Raw genomic sequence first — 13,740 nt, 5'->3', positions numbered from 1 at the left:
TTGCCCAGGCTGGAATGCAGTGGTATGATCTCGGCTCACTGCAACCTCCATCTCTGGGGTTCAAGCGATTCTCCCGCCTCAGCCTCTTGAGTAGCTGGGATTACAGGTGCACGCCACCAGGCCTGGCTAATTTTTGTATTTTTAGTAGAGATGGGATTTCACCATGTTGGCGAAGCTGGTCTCAAACTTCTGACCTCAGGTGATCCGCCCACCTTGGCCTCTCAAAGTGCTGAGATTACAGGCGTGAGCCACCGCACCCAGCCTGCTCATTCTGTTTTATTACCTCCTCAGCATTCCCAAGAAATTTTGGCTTTTAACAATATCTTTTAAAATTTTAAGTTGAGGAGCTGGTGCAGATGTTAGTTGAGTTACATTGGAAGAAAATGTTTTTTTTTTTTTTTTCTGGAGACGAAGTCTCGCTCTGTCGCCCAGGCTGGAGTGCAGTGGCCGGATCTCAGCTCACTGCAAGCTCCGCCTCCCGGGTCTACGCCATTCTCCTGCCTCAGCCTCCCGAGTAGCTGGGACTACAGGCGCCTGCCACCTCGCCCGGCTAGTTTTTTGTATTTTTTAGTAGAGACGGGGTTTTACTGTGTTAGCCAGGATGGTCTCGATCTCCTGACCTTGTGATCCGCCCGTCTCGGCCTCCCAAAGTGCTGGGATTACAGGCTTGAGCCACCGCGCCCGGCCGGAAGAAAATGTTTTTAAGTGAGTGCCTCTTGATGGTATAACCACAAAAAGGGATCAAATCAGGAATACAGTTGCTGTTAGCGTAGGCTTGTGGTTCTCTAGGTGTGGTGCCCAAATAGCAGCCTCACCCATCACCTGGGGCTAGTTAGAAACTCAGATTCACAGACCCCAAGTCAGGCCTACTGGATTAGAGGCTCTGGGAGTAGATCCTAGCAATCTGTTTTAACCCACCCTCCAGGTGATGCTGATGCCACTTAGGTTTGAGAACATCTGTGTAGTCCTCACACATCTTGATAAGGAATCATGCTTTTTTGTGTTTTTTTAAATTGAGATACAGTCTACATACTATAAATGATTCCTTTAAAAATGTACAATGTAGTGGTTTTCACTATATTTGCAGAGTCGGACAACTATCACCATTGTCTAACTTTAGAACATTTTTATCACTCCAAAGAGAAACTCTGTACCCATTAGTAATCACTGCCCCAGCCCCTACCAACCACTGATCTACTTGTGTCTCTATAGATTTGCCTATTCTAAGGCCGGGCGCGGTAGCTCACGCCTGTAATCCCAGCACTTTGGGAGGCCGAGGCGGGCGGATCACGAGGTCAGGAGATCGAGACCATCCTGGTGAACACGGTGAAACCCCATCTCTACTAAAAATACAAAAAAATTAGCCAGGTGTGGTTGCGGGTGCCTGTAGTCCCAGCTTCTAGGGAGGCTGAGGCAGGAGAATGGCGTGAACCAGGGAGGTGGCGGAGCTTGCAGTGAGCAGAGATCAGGTCACTGCACTCCAGCCTGGGCGACAGAGTGAGACTCTGTCTCAAAAAAAAAAAAAGTGGCCGGGCGCGGTGGCTCAAGCCTGTAATCCCAGCACTTTGGGAGGCCGAGACGGGCGGATCACGAGGTCAGGAGATCGAGACCATCCTGGCGAACACGGTGAAACCCCGTCTCTACTAAAAAACACAAAAAACTAGCCGGGCGAGGTGGCAGGCGCCTGTAGTCCCAGCTACTCGGGAGGCTGAGGCAGGAGAATGGCCTAAACCCGGGAGGCGGAGCTTGCAGTGAGCTGAGATCCGGCCACTGCAGTCCAGCCTGGGCGACAGAGCCAGACTCCATCTCAAAAAAAAAAAAAAAAAAAAAAAAGATTTGCCTATTCTAGACATTTTGTGTAAATGGATCAGTTAACACCTGATCTTTTGTTTCTGGCTTCTCAAGATTCCTCCATGTTGTTGCACGAGGCAGTACTTCATTACTTTTTATTGCCAAATAATATTCCAGTGTATAGATATAGCACATTTGTTTGTCCATCCATTAGTTAATGGACATTTGGGTTATTTCTACTTTTTGGCTATTATGAATAATGCACCTCTGAACATATGTGTACATTTTTGTGTGGACATGTATTTTCAGTTATCTTGGGTAAATACCTAGGAGTGGAATTTCTGCGTCACATGGTAACTCTTGTTTTTTTGGAAAAACTTTTCCAGAGCAACTGTACCATTTTTACATTTTCATTAGCAATGTATGAAGGTTCCAATTTCTCTATGTCCTCACCAATACTTGTTGTCTCTCTTTTTATAGCTATGCTGGAGGGTGTGGAGTAGTATCTCATTGTGGTTTTGATTTGCATTGGAATCATATATTTTTATTTTGTAGCTTTATTTTTTTTTTTTTTTTTGCATTATACTAGTTGTCTTTGTTCCAGATATGGTTGTGGTATGTGTGTTTTAGTGTGCTTCTTAAAATGGCAATTTCAGGAGAACAGATACATATATATAGGCAGAGTGGTTTAGAATTCACATCCAATTTTTGCTAATATTTCGCATCAACTCCTATTTATCTCGATGTATTGCAGGGTGGTGGCCTTGTCCATGTCACCTGTGGATGACACTTTCATTTCTGGGTCTCTAGATAAGACCATTCGACTCTGGGATCTCCGGTCTCCTAACTGCCAGGTAATGGTACCTCACAGTTATGCTTTTTGAGCATTTTCTATGGTAGGCCCTATAATGAACTCTACCTCTCAAAGAAGGGAGAAAACAGTGGTTCCATTCTGGGATCCCAGGGTCTTTTTAAATTTTGGAGAAAATCTGTTTTCTTAGTTGGTAGCTGCTAAGCAAATACCCTAATCTAGTGCAGATTGCATTGTACTCTGTGGCTTAATTGTTGTGGGGTTTTTGTTGTTTTGTTTTGTTTTTGTTTTTGTTTTCGTTTTGAGACCGGGTTTTGCTGTTGTTGCCCAGGCTGGAGTGCAATGGTGCGATCTCGGCTCACCGCAACCTCCACCTCCAGGGTTCAAGCGATTCTTCTGCCTCAACCTCCCAAGTAGCTGGGATTACAGGCATGCATCACCATGTCCGGCTAATTTTGTATTTTTAGTAGAGACGGGGTTTCTCCATGTTGGTCAGGGTGGTCTCCCGACCTCAGGTGATCCGCCCACCTTGGCCTCCCAAAGTTCTGGAATTGTAGGTGTGAGCCACTGTGCCCAGCCAGCTTAATGTTTTAAAAGTGTTCCTAGAGCTTTTAGCTTCAAGGGATTTATTTTTATTTGAATTCTGTGTCTGTAATATTGTGCAGTTAGAGTTGATCAGAAATTGTCTGGAGACCTGTTTTTTAAAAGCTTCATTTTAGTTTTATGTTTGCTTTTTCTGTTCTGTAGGTAGACTGATATCTGTTTGTATGCCTTTCTTAGTTTTAATTGGGAAAAGTAAATTATATAGTGGTAGGGTCCTGGATTCATTTTTTTCCCCATTGTACTAGCAGTCTTTGGTTGTTCCAGGTGTGGTTGTGGTATGTGTGTTTTAGTGTATTTCTTATTTCTTTTCTTTTAGGGCCTCATGCATCTGCAGGGGAAGCCAGTTTGTTCTTTTGATCCAGAAGGGTTAATTTTCGCTGCAGGTGTCAACTCTGAAATGGTCAAACTTTATGACCTTCGTTCTTTTGACAAGGTAAATCTTTGAATCTTTGAGCTATCTTAATATTATGGTGAAATAGACATGTAACTGCTTTTTTTTTTTTTTTTTTTTTTTTTTGAGACAAGAGTTTTGCTTTTGTTGTCCAAGCTGGAGTGCAGTGGTGCAATCTCAGCTCACTGCAGCCTCTGCCTCCCAGGTTCAAGTGATTCTCCTACCTCAGCCTCCCAAGTAGTTGGGATTACACATGCCCGCCACCACGCCTGGCTAATTTTTTGTATTTAGTAGAGACGGGGTTTCACCATGTTGGTCAGGCTGCTCTCAAACTCCTCACCTCTGGTGATCCACCGACCTCAGCCTCCCAAAGTGCTGGGATTACAGGCGCGAGCCACCACGCCTGGCCCTGTAAGAGCATTTTCTACAAAAAGAAAAATATGGTAGATATTAGAGAGTGGCAGAGAAGTAGCTCATTCTCTGCTTTCCTTAGTCAAAAAGGAATCTAAAGGAATAGGATGGGAATTGGCTCTAGCAGAAGAAATTGTTAATATGCCTTGGGCCTGGCGCTACTATTTTTTATCTTTTGCAGGGGCCATTTGCTACCTTTAAGATGCAATATGATCGAACTTGTGAGTGGACAGGACTTAAATTCAGCAATGATGGCAAGCTCATCCTCATTTCCACCAACGGCAGCTTCATTCGTCTCATTGATGCATTCAAAGGAGTGGTGATGCACACGTTTGGGGTGAGCTGATGGCCTTCAAGCATGGCTGTTTCCATGCTTATACTTCCTATGCTAAGAATTATGTTAGCTGGTTGGTGGAGACCAACAGTTACTCTTGACTTACTCATGAAGGCATGCACTTGTATTTTTTCTTCCTGCTCATTCAACTTACCTCCCTTGGATTCTGTAGACATTTCTCGCCAAGTGACCCAAGTTTGGTATTTAGATATAAAATAATGTCCTAAAGTTTTCTTGCTCCCTTGAGTGTACCTTGAATACAGAGTTGAAGGTGGGAGTGGATTGTCAAGGATGGCAACCACATTTGGAAGCCTGGTGGTGTAGTACATGACAAGGAAAGGGTTTCATGGAAAGGAAGGTGATGCATGTGCTCAGTTAGTGTTTGTAGGCAGCTCTTTTTATTAACGGCTCTGTAACAACAAAAGAACTGCTCTGTTTTGTTTTAGGGTTATGCCAATAGCAAAGCTGTCACACTGGAGGCTTCATTTACTCCAGACTCTCAGTTTATTATGATTGGTGAGTTTCCTTTATCCCCTGTGGGGGTTATTTCTCTGGTACTATGCATTTTTTTGTTTAAATTATTAACTGAGACATTATTATCTATTTGATAGACGTTCTCAGATTTCTGTATAGCACATTATGCCAAGGACATAGTGTCTTTTAACTGCCCTGACTGGACCAAAATTTGAGTTAAACTCTACAAGCACTACCTTATTAGTAATACTGATGTCCTGGTGTAACCCTACATTCAGTCATCTTAGTGGCTGCCTGTCGGTAGGGTAATGGTATTCGGCCCCTTTTTTAGATGAGAAAACTGAAGTCAGAGGGGAAGTGACATGCCTGTGAACAAATAGCTAGGGTCAAGATCAATTTCCAAAATGTTCTTCCTTCACTGCCTCTCGTCCCTCTCAAATTTGCCTGAGGGATGGGTCCTAAAGCTTGGCCTATCCTCAGACCTCAATCCATGTCTCATTTCCAGTTGTCTTTGGATTGTGTCTTGAGCTGTTACATTTTCCTTGAATATCCTCTTTAGGTTCAGAGGATGGCAAGATCCATGTCTGGAATGGAGAGAGCGGTATAAAAGTAGCTGTGTTGGATGGTAAACACACAGGCCCGATTACCTGTTTGCAATTCAACCCCAAGTTCATGACTTTTGCCAGCGCATGTTCCAACATGGTATGTGAACAGTAAGAGGTGTCTGCCACTCAGGGACCCTTTCCAGTTGAGGTGGTGGGTGCCTCAATAAGCACAGCAAGCTGTGTTCTATGTAGGTAGATTACAAGCATCCAAGTACATGTTTCTCAACTGGTGGTTTCCCTATTTCACCTCCTATTATTTGACCTCTGGGTGGGCTGGTTTTGTCTTTCATTTTTATTCTTCCTAGAGGTGATCAGGAATCACCTTTGAGCTCCAAGGAAATCATAGGCCAGTTTTTGCTCTGGACCCTAATTTTAGGTCCAAACTACCTGGGCTATGCTTGGCAATTTTTTTGCTCCTTAAAATACTCTGAACTGGCCTATTGTGGTTTCAGTTTTCCATTCCTGTTGGTTTATGCCAAATTCCCAGAAATTTCTACAGTTGGTCATAACTCACCACTTAGAATTAACTCCAGGCCCTTGTCTCTTCCTAGATAATACTAACAGAATAAAGGATCAGTGAGTCTCAGCTCCGGTTTTCCCTTGTGATCTCCTAAACCTGCCTGGGTATTCGGGGATGAGACATTTCATTACTAGCCTACCCAGAACACATTGCCCTCTTGCTTTTTTTTTTTTTTAACCAAGAAAAAAAATATTAGAAGAAATACAGCAAAACCATCCAGTTCCTTATTTTTTACAGCCCAGGAAGGAGAGGACCTGTTGGAGGTAACCTGGTGGATTAGCAATGAGGCCAGGTTACCTATTCACCCACCTCCCAGGCAGCACTCCTTTTTTTACATTCCTTTAAAAAAAAAAAAAGGGTGTGCTCTGGTGGAAGGTGTTCAGTGATTATTGGAGAAAAACAGAACCAGTTTACTTTCACATAGAGGGAAGAGTGTTTCTGTCTCCTTAGAGCATCAGGGTTGGTTGGTCAGGAGGGAGGACCACCAGAGCCATTGGGGTTGGGCACATTTTTGCTGTGGGGTGAGATGTGAATAACCCTCAGCAGTGAGGAGATGCTTGGCTTTTTAAAGTTGATTTATGTTCTCTTTCTAGGCCTTTTGGTTGCCCACCATTGATGACTGACCCTGATGCTGCTCGGCTATTTCTGTACAGTGAGGGCGGCCAGCAGGAAGATACTCAGAGGGGACTGAGATAATAGTGAGATTGGATCATTTGACTGGGCTGGAGAACATCCTTTTACATGGCCTTCCCATGGATGTGCTGTACATCTGCTCAAAAGAAAATAATTACTTTGATGAGCGTCTTCAAAAGGACTCTTGGTGCAACAGACTGAATTGGAACTCAGCTTTTCTAGCTGTCACTGCACCAAGCTCTGCTAGAGGAGCGACTGGACTCACAATTTGGTATAGTGGGGCTCTCAAGCATCTTCAATTTGAATGTACATTCTGCTGAGGAGCCAGTGAAGTCATCAGTTCCTCACATCCCTTCTCCTACCCCCCAACTGCATGGGAAGTCACAGTCCTGGTTTTGAAATGCTCGGGCAGCTCAGCCGCTTGCCCTCACCCTGCATGTCTTGTTACTGGGTCTCCCTGTGTACTTGTGGCATTATCCACAACCATCATGTTTCTTAGGTGCCAAACATTTACAGAAACATTTTCATATATCTTGGGGTCAGAGAGAGGGACAGATACAGAAGGAAGTCATGCAGTTAGTTTCTGCAGTTAGTCGTGTGAGGCTAGGTGGTCGGGCAGGCCTCAGGCTGTCGGTGTTGGGTGGGAAAAGACCCAAGGGCCTGAAAGGGACGGAAAGGGGAGGGTAGCGGGAGGGTAGCAGGTGAGTTCCTAGGGCTGGAAGGTTTAGCAGCAGCCTGGTGCAGTGCCCTGTCTCAACACAAACCCACAGTCCTCCTGGGTGCCTACCAAGCTTGGTTTGTACAAAAGCAAGGTGGGAGTCTATTTTTGTACATGAGATACATCACACTTTCCTGTGGGCCAGTATTGTGAAGTGAGTCTGAGTTGTTTACACTGATGCCTTCCCTGCCCACCACAAATTGTGTACATAGTCTTCAGATGATACCACCCCTTTCCCCGGCTCCCAACTAAGAGCTGGTTCTAGGTCTGTGTTATATGTCTTATTTAGCCTTTTTATATATGACCTTTGATTTCTGTTGTTTGTATTTTAGCACCTTCATTTAAATACATCTGTGTGCATACAGATATGCATATATGTGTGTGCGTATGCATATATCTTTCATCTGTAGTTTCTGAGAGTTCAGCTGAGGCAGATGGAGTCCTGCAGCCCAGGAGACACATTGCATCCCTGCTAATAGTGTTTGCCACAAGTATTAGTGAATCTTCCTTATTAATGTTTTTATTTCAGAAGACTGAAGCAAAGCTTATAGTGCTTGCTGTTTCCATGGCAGCTAAGTGAGGGTCTTGGGATGACTCACTGTGTTCCTCAAGCTGCACTTTGGGGCCATCTCTGCAGTATTAGCCCCCTTTTTGCTTGGTGGTACTCTTGTCTGTGCCTGTGTGTGTGTGATAGTCACTCTTGCATGGCTTCCATGTCTGGGTTGTGGCATTTGGGGATAAGGTGCTGGAGCCAGAGCATTTTCAGTTTGTTTGAGGCCTCGTTGCCAATGATAGATCACTCCCGTTGACCTGGTATGCCTGCTTGCTTGCTGCTTTTCCTTGCTTTCTCTTGGATGAGGAAGGGACTCTGGTCAGGCCCAGGCTGAGTGAGATGAGCTGCAGCTGGCTCATGGCCTTCTTGGAGCGGAGAGAGTGGTCTCTCATTTTACTAAGTTCCTAAACAAACATTTATACAGGCAACACTCCTTGCACATCCAGAAACTGAGGCACAGTAGGGTTATGACTTGCTCAAGAATACGTAGCTTCTAGGGAGTAAATCAAGGCATCACAACTTCTGTTCAGCGGGCAGGAATAGGCTGTGAATTGCTAGCACTTTTTTTTTTTAAGCAATTACTTTTTGACTTGTTCCTCCAACGGAAAGTGCAAGAGGCGTACACCTTTCCCAAATGTAGACTAGAATCTGCAGGATGCCACCCACTGTATAGCTCTGCTTTCCCAGAGAGGAAGAACTTTTAGAAACCAAATGATCTTGTTATTGCCCACCCCTGGCTTTTCAGGGTAGAAAATTCATGATAGGAATGATTGTTAAGAGAATGCTTGGAACCGTGGGTTAACAGGAAAGGCTACATAACTTCACATATCTGCAACCAGAGCAGCCACCAAGCATGACTTACTCAGCAGCAGGAAGATGATTGTATTTGAATTCCTGTGTGTCCAAAACTGAGGCACCATGTTCTTTGAAAACATGCCACCTCAAGGCTGAGCACAGTGGCTCATGCCTATAATCCCAGCACTTTGGGAGGCCAAGGCGGGAGGATCACTGGAGGTCGGGAGTTCGAGACCAGCCTGACCAACATGGAGAAACCCCATCTCTACTAAAAATACAGAATTAGCCGGGTGTGGTGGCACATGCCTGTAATGACAGCTACCCGGGAGGCTGAGGCAGGAGAATCGCTTGAACCTGGGAGGTGGAGGTTGTGGTGAGTTGAGATCGTGCCATTGCACTCTGGCCTGGGCAGCAAGAGCAAAATGCCATCTCAAAAACAAACAAAACATGCCACCTCATGGCTTGTATTGTTGGGCCCTGTGGTTGCAAAGCTGCCTCCTGAGTTAAGGAGGAAAGGGAAAAGATATAGCTGGAAGTGAGTGGAAGAGATGCTGAGGGCTGGGGCTGCACAGATGCTCTCAGCAGAGCTAGAGGTGCTCGAGCCCTACTGGGGATGGATGGGGAGTGGGGCAGTGGCATTTGCTACCTTAGGAATCAGGGCCAAAGCCACTGATGTTTATTTGACAGCAACACTGCACTGGGTACTTAAAGAAATACTTAAAGAAATTATTTCCTGTTGCAATTATAATTACTGCTTATTAAGGAAATTTTGGGAATTTTAGAAAGAATCAAGTTTGCCACCCAAATGCTACCACTGTTAATCTTTTGGTGTTAAATGTTCCCCCTAGACATTTCTGTGCATAGATTTTTGGTGTGTTTACATAGTCATTATTCTACTGTATATACAATTTTATGTCTCTTTTGTACTTAACATATAAACATTTTTTCCATGTTACAGTCTTAAACAGAATTTTATGGCTGCCTTCTCTTTGACAGGAGTTTCTGTAGCATTGTTTTCCTGGTCCCAGAGCTGGAGGGAGGCTTGGGTTTTCTCCTATTAGTTCTCCTGGCTCACACTGCAGCTTGCTGTAATGCTGTGTGGATGGATTGCTGGGCTCTCTGGGACTGCCTCTGACTGCCCCTTGGTAACTTAAGATTTATGGGCTGGTGGGAGGAACCCCTAGAACCAACCTTCAACCCCAGGCTGTAATAGCCATAGAGCCAGAAATGACTGACTGGGAAAGGCAAGCCTGAGCCAGCCTGAGTCTTTGGAGACTGTCTGGCACTTATCTCAGGCTGCCTTGCATCCCCTACTGTTTACCTCAACCCTTGACCAGATTGACAACCTCTAGTTGGAATATGTTTTGTCCTGCTAGGCCCTGGCTTCAGGAGGGCAAGGATATTGGAGTCTCTCTGAGGCCCCGGCACACAGTCTGGCAGAAGGTAATTGCTTTGGTAACCCATCAGGCTGCTGCTCTAGCTCAGCATCCTCAGAGCTGTAGAACCTGCTTCCTGCTCTTGCTTCACCCTCTCTGGATCAGCGAAGAAAACCTCGAGCCTGCTACATTTTCACATTGCTCATGGGACTCTGCGACAGTGGCAGAGGGAACATCCTAGCTTGTGTGTGACAGGCCGTGCATAGGCTTCTCTGACACACACTGTACGAAGGAGGAGACCCACTCCTGGCCTGATGGGAGGACTGCTGCCATGTTCAGCTCTGCTGGGAGACGTGAACAAGTAGGTAAGCATGGCTGCCCTTACAGCAGCTACTCCAGTCTCTGGCCTGCTCGCAACTGAAAGACCCACTTCACCCACTCCCCATGCTTCAGCCTTGTGATGTGAGGAACAACAGCAGGCCGGGTGGCAAGCTAGGCAAGCAGGCTGTGGGGGCGAGCTGGCTCAGCAGTTGATGTGGGTAAGAGAAGCAGGCACAGGATGCTGCCCACACTTTTTTTTTTTGTTTTTGCCCAGGCGGAGTGGTGAGGTAGTGGGGGCTGTGGTGAGGAAAGAGGAAGTGACACTCCTACAGGCTGGTAGGATAGCACTCAAGCTGCCTGATTAGAGGAGTCCTGGTGAGACTACCATAGGGCCCAGCTGTGGACAGGTTCAGCCCTGAAGTCCTGCACTGTGGAATACAGCAGTGGGAAATGTCTGATGCAGTTTTTCGAGTCTTCCCTGGAGAATGTGTAGGAAATGAAATCTACAGTTAATGGGTAGGAAAGGGGGTCTGGGGCCAGGTGCAGTGGCTCATGCCTGTAATCCCAGCACTTTGGGAGACCGAGATGGGTGGATCACTTGAGGTCAGGAGTTTGAGACCAGCCTGGCCAACATGATGAAACCCCATCTCTACTAAAAATATTAGGTGTGGTGGTGTGTGCGTGTAATCCCAGCTATTCAGGAGGCTGAGGCAGGAGAATCACTTGAACCCAGGAGGCTAGAGGTTGCAGTGAACTGAGATTGCACCATTGCACTCCAGCCTGGGTGACAAGAGTGAAACTCTCTCCAAAAAAAAAAAAAGCCGGCGGGGGTGGTGGTGGGTTCTGAGAGCCTCTCAGTTGAGTTAATTATACAGGTTTTACCATTGGCTCTGCGACCTGTTGGATATTCTTTTTGGCTGCAATTTTGGGCTGTCAGTTGCCTGGTAAGAGAATTCACATAAATAATAAAGTAGGAGTAAATCAGGGAAGGGTCAAGTAAAGCTGAGGTCATGAAGGTGGTTGCCTTGTAATTCAACATATACTTCATGAGCACTTGAGCTTTGGTACGTTCTAGTTGACAGCATAGTAGTTGTTTTTGAGACAGAGTTTCGCTCTTGTTGCCCAGGCTGGAGTACAATGGTGCGATCTTGGCTCACCGCAACCTCCGCCTCCCAGGTTCAAGCGATTCTCCTGCCTCAGCCTCCCAAGTAGCTGGGATTACAGACATGCGCCACCACACCTGGCTAATTTTGTATTTTTAGTAGAGACAGGGTTTCAACATGTTGGTCAGGCTGATCTCAAACTCCCGACCTCAGGTGATCTGCCTGCCTCAGCCTCCCAAAGTGCTGGGATGACAGGCGTGAGCCAGCATGCCCGGCCCCATTTGTGTGTGTGTGTGTGTGTGTTTTGAGATAGTCTCACTGTGTTGCCCAGGCTGGAGTGGAGTGGCACAATTTCCGCTCACTGCAGCTTCCACCTCCTGGGTTCAGGTGATCCTCCCACCTCAGCCTCCCGAGTAGCTAGGACCACAGGCATATATCACAATGCCCAGCTAATTTTTTGTATTTTTTTATAGATACGGGGTTTCACCATGTTGTTCAAGATGATCTCAGACTCCTGAGCTCAAGTGATCTGCCTGCCTCAGCCTCCCAAAGTCCTGGGATTACTGGCGTGAGCCACTGTGCCTGGCCAAGATGACAACATAGTCTTTTTGGATTAGATGAACTAAGCTGCTTATTACACAGCAAGCCCTAGGGCCCTAACTTTATCCAGCTAATTCTAGCTTTACAGAAATTTGCATTCAAAAGTAAGTGAAAAAGTCACAGTGTACATCTGTAATTCCAGCTACAGGCTGGGAGGACTGCTTGAACCCAGCAGTTTGAGACTAGCCTGGGCAAAACAGACCCTGTCTCATTACTTTTTATTTTTATTTTTTTGAGATGGAGTCTCGCTATGTCGCCCAGGCTGGAGTGCAGTGGCACAATCTCAGCTCACTGCAACCTCCGCCTCCCGTGTTCAAACGATTCTTCTGCCTCAGCCTTCTGAGCAGCTGGGACTACAGGCGCGCACGACCACATCCAGCTAATTTTTGGATTTTCAGTAGAGACAGGGTTTCACCATATTGGCCAGGCTGGTCTCAAACTGACCTCATGATTGGCCTGCTTCAGCCTCCCAAAGTGCTGGGATTACAGGTTTGAGCCACCATGCCTGGCTTTTTTTTTTTTTTTTTTTTTTTTTTTTAAGTGAAAAGACCACCCTTCCAGTATCTCAAACCCATAGCCTACAAGTAAGTACATGGTGGTGCACGCCTGTAACCCTAGAGAAGCTGAGGTGGGATTATCACTTGCATCCAGTTTGAGCCAGTCTGGGCAACAGACCCTGTCTCTACAAAAAATAAAAAGTTAGCAGGGTGTGGTGGTGCATACCTGTGGTCCCAGCTACTCGGAATGCTGAGGTGGGAGGATCACTTGAGCCCAGGAGGTCAAAACTGCAGTGATCACACCACTGCACTCCAGCCTGGGTGACAGAGTGAGACTGTCTCCCCCCGCGCCCCGCCGAAAAAAAACTAGTGTGGTGGCTCATACCTGTAACCCCACCACTTTGGGAGGCTGACGCAGGTGGATCACTTAGAGTCAGGCGTTCAAGACCAGCCTGGCCAACATGGTGAAACCCCATCTCTACTAAAAATACAAAAATTAGCTGGGTGTGATGGCACATGCCTGCAGTCCCAGCTACTTGGGAAGCTGAGGCAGGAGAATGGCTTGAACCCGGGAGGTGGAGGCTGGAGGTTGCATTGAGCCCAGACCGTGCCCACTGCACTCCAGCCTGGGTGACACAGCGAGACTCCATCTCAAAAGGAAAAAAAAGTGATGGTAGAGACTTCTGTTTCCTGGCCAAAAATTCTCTCACTGGGGCTCACCCAGGCTGAGAACTAGGGAAACTGCAAAGAAAACATAGTCCTGATTACGTGCAGGCTTACAAGGTGGAGCTAAAACTAATCCACTGGAAGGTAACAAGAAACAGCAATAGGTATCCTTTTTTTTTTTTTTTTTTTTTTTTTCTTTTTTGAAACAGAGTCTTGCTGTCACCCAGGCTGGAGTGCAGTGGCGTGATCTCCACTCGCTGCAAGCTCCGCCTCCTCCCGGGTTCACGCCATTCTCCTGCCTTAGCCTCTGGAGTACCTCGGACTACAGGCAGCCGCCACCATGACCGGCTAATTTTTTGTATTTTTAGTAGATACAGGGTTTCACCGTGTTAGCCAGGATGGCCTTGATCTCCTGACCTTGAAGTCTGCCCGCCTCGGCCTCCCAAAGTGCTGGGATTACAGGCGTGAGCCACCACACCCAGCCAACAATAGGTATCCTTAATCCAAGCTGTACAGCAATTCATGATTCACAAGTCTC

The 13,740-nt window shown here is 46.3% G+C and overlaps 1 protein-coding gene across 6 annotated transcripts in view; it reads left to right on the top strand.

Annotated features, from left to right (window-relative positions):
* The window catches only part of WDR82 (WD repeat domain 82), a 41,493-nt gene extending 31,889 nt beyond the window's left edge, over window positions 1-9,604 (top strand). For all 6 annotated transcript variants that reach the window (XM_074032385.1, XM_074032383.1, XM_074032384.1 and 3 more), the window contains 6 exons: window positions 2,546-2,645; window positions 3,522-3,638; window positions 4,189-4,344; window positions 4,788-4,857; window positions 5,375-5,517; window positions 6,534-9,604. In XM_074032385.1, the coding sequence (XP_073888486.1) occupies window positions 2,562-2,645; window positions 3,522-3,638; window positions 4,189-4,344; window positions 4,788-4,857; window positions 5,375-5,517; window positions 6,534-6,563 (600 nt within the window). In that variant the 5' untranslated portion in view covers window positions 2,546-2,561 and the 3' untranslated portion in view covers window positions 6,564-9,604. The remainder of the gene's footprint in view (window positions 1-2,545; window positions 2,646-3,521; window positions 3,639-4,188; window positions 4,345-4,787; window positions 4,858-5,374; window positions 5,518-6,533) is intronic.
* Window positions 9,605-13,740: the final 4,136 nt, after the last annotated feature.

This window comes from Macaca fascicularis, chromosome 2, assembly GCF_037993035.2.
Source record: "Macaca fascicularis isolate 582-1 chromosome 2, T2T-MFA8v1.1".
In the NCBI taxonomy this organism is placed as follows: Eukaryota; Metazoa; Chordata; class Mammalia; order Primates; family Cercopithecidae; genus Macaca; species Macaca fascicularis.
Note: the sequence above shows the minus strand (reverse complement) of the source record. Positions and strands in the feature narration are given on the sequence as shown.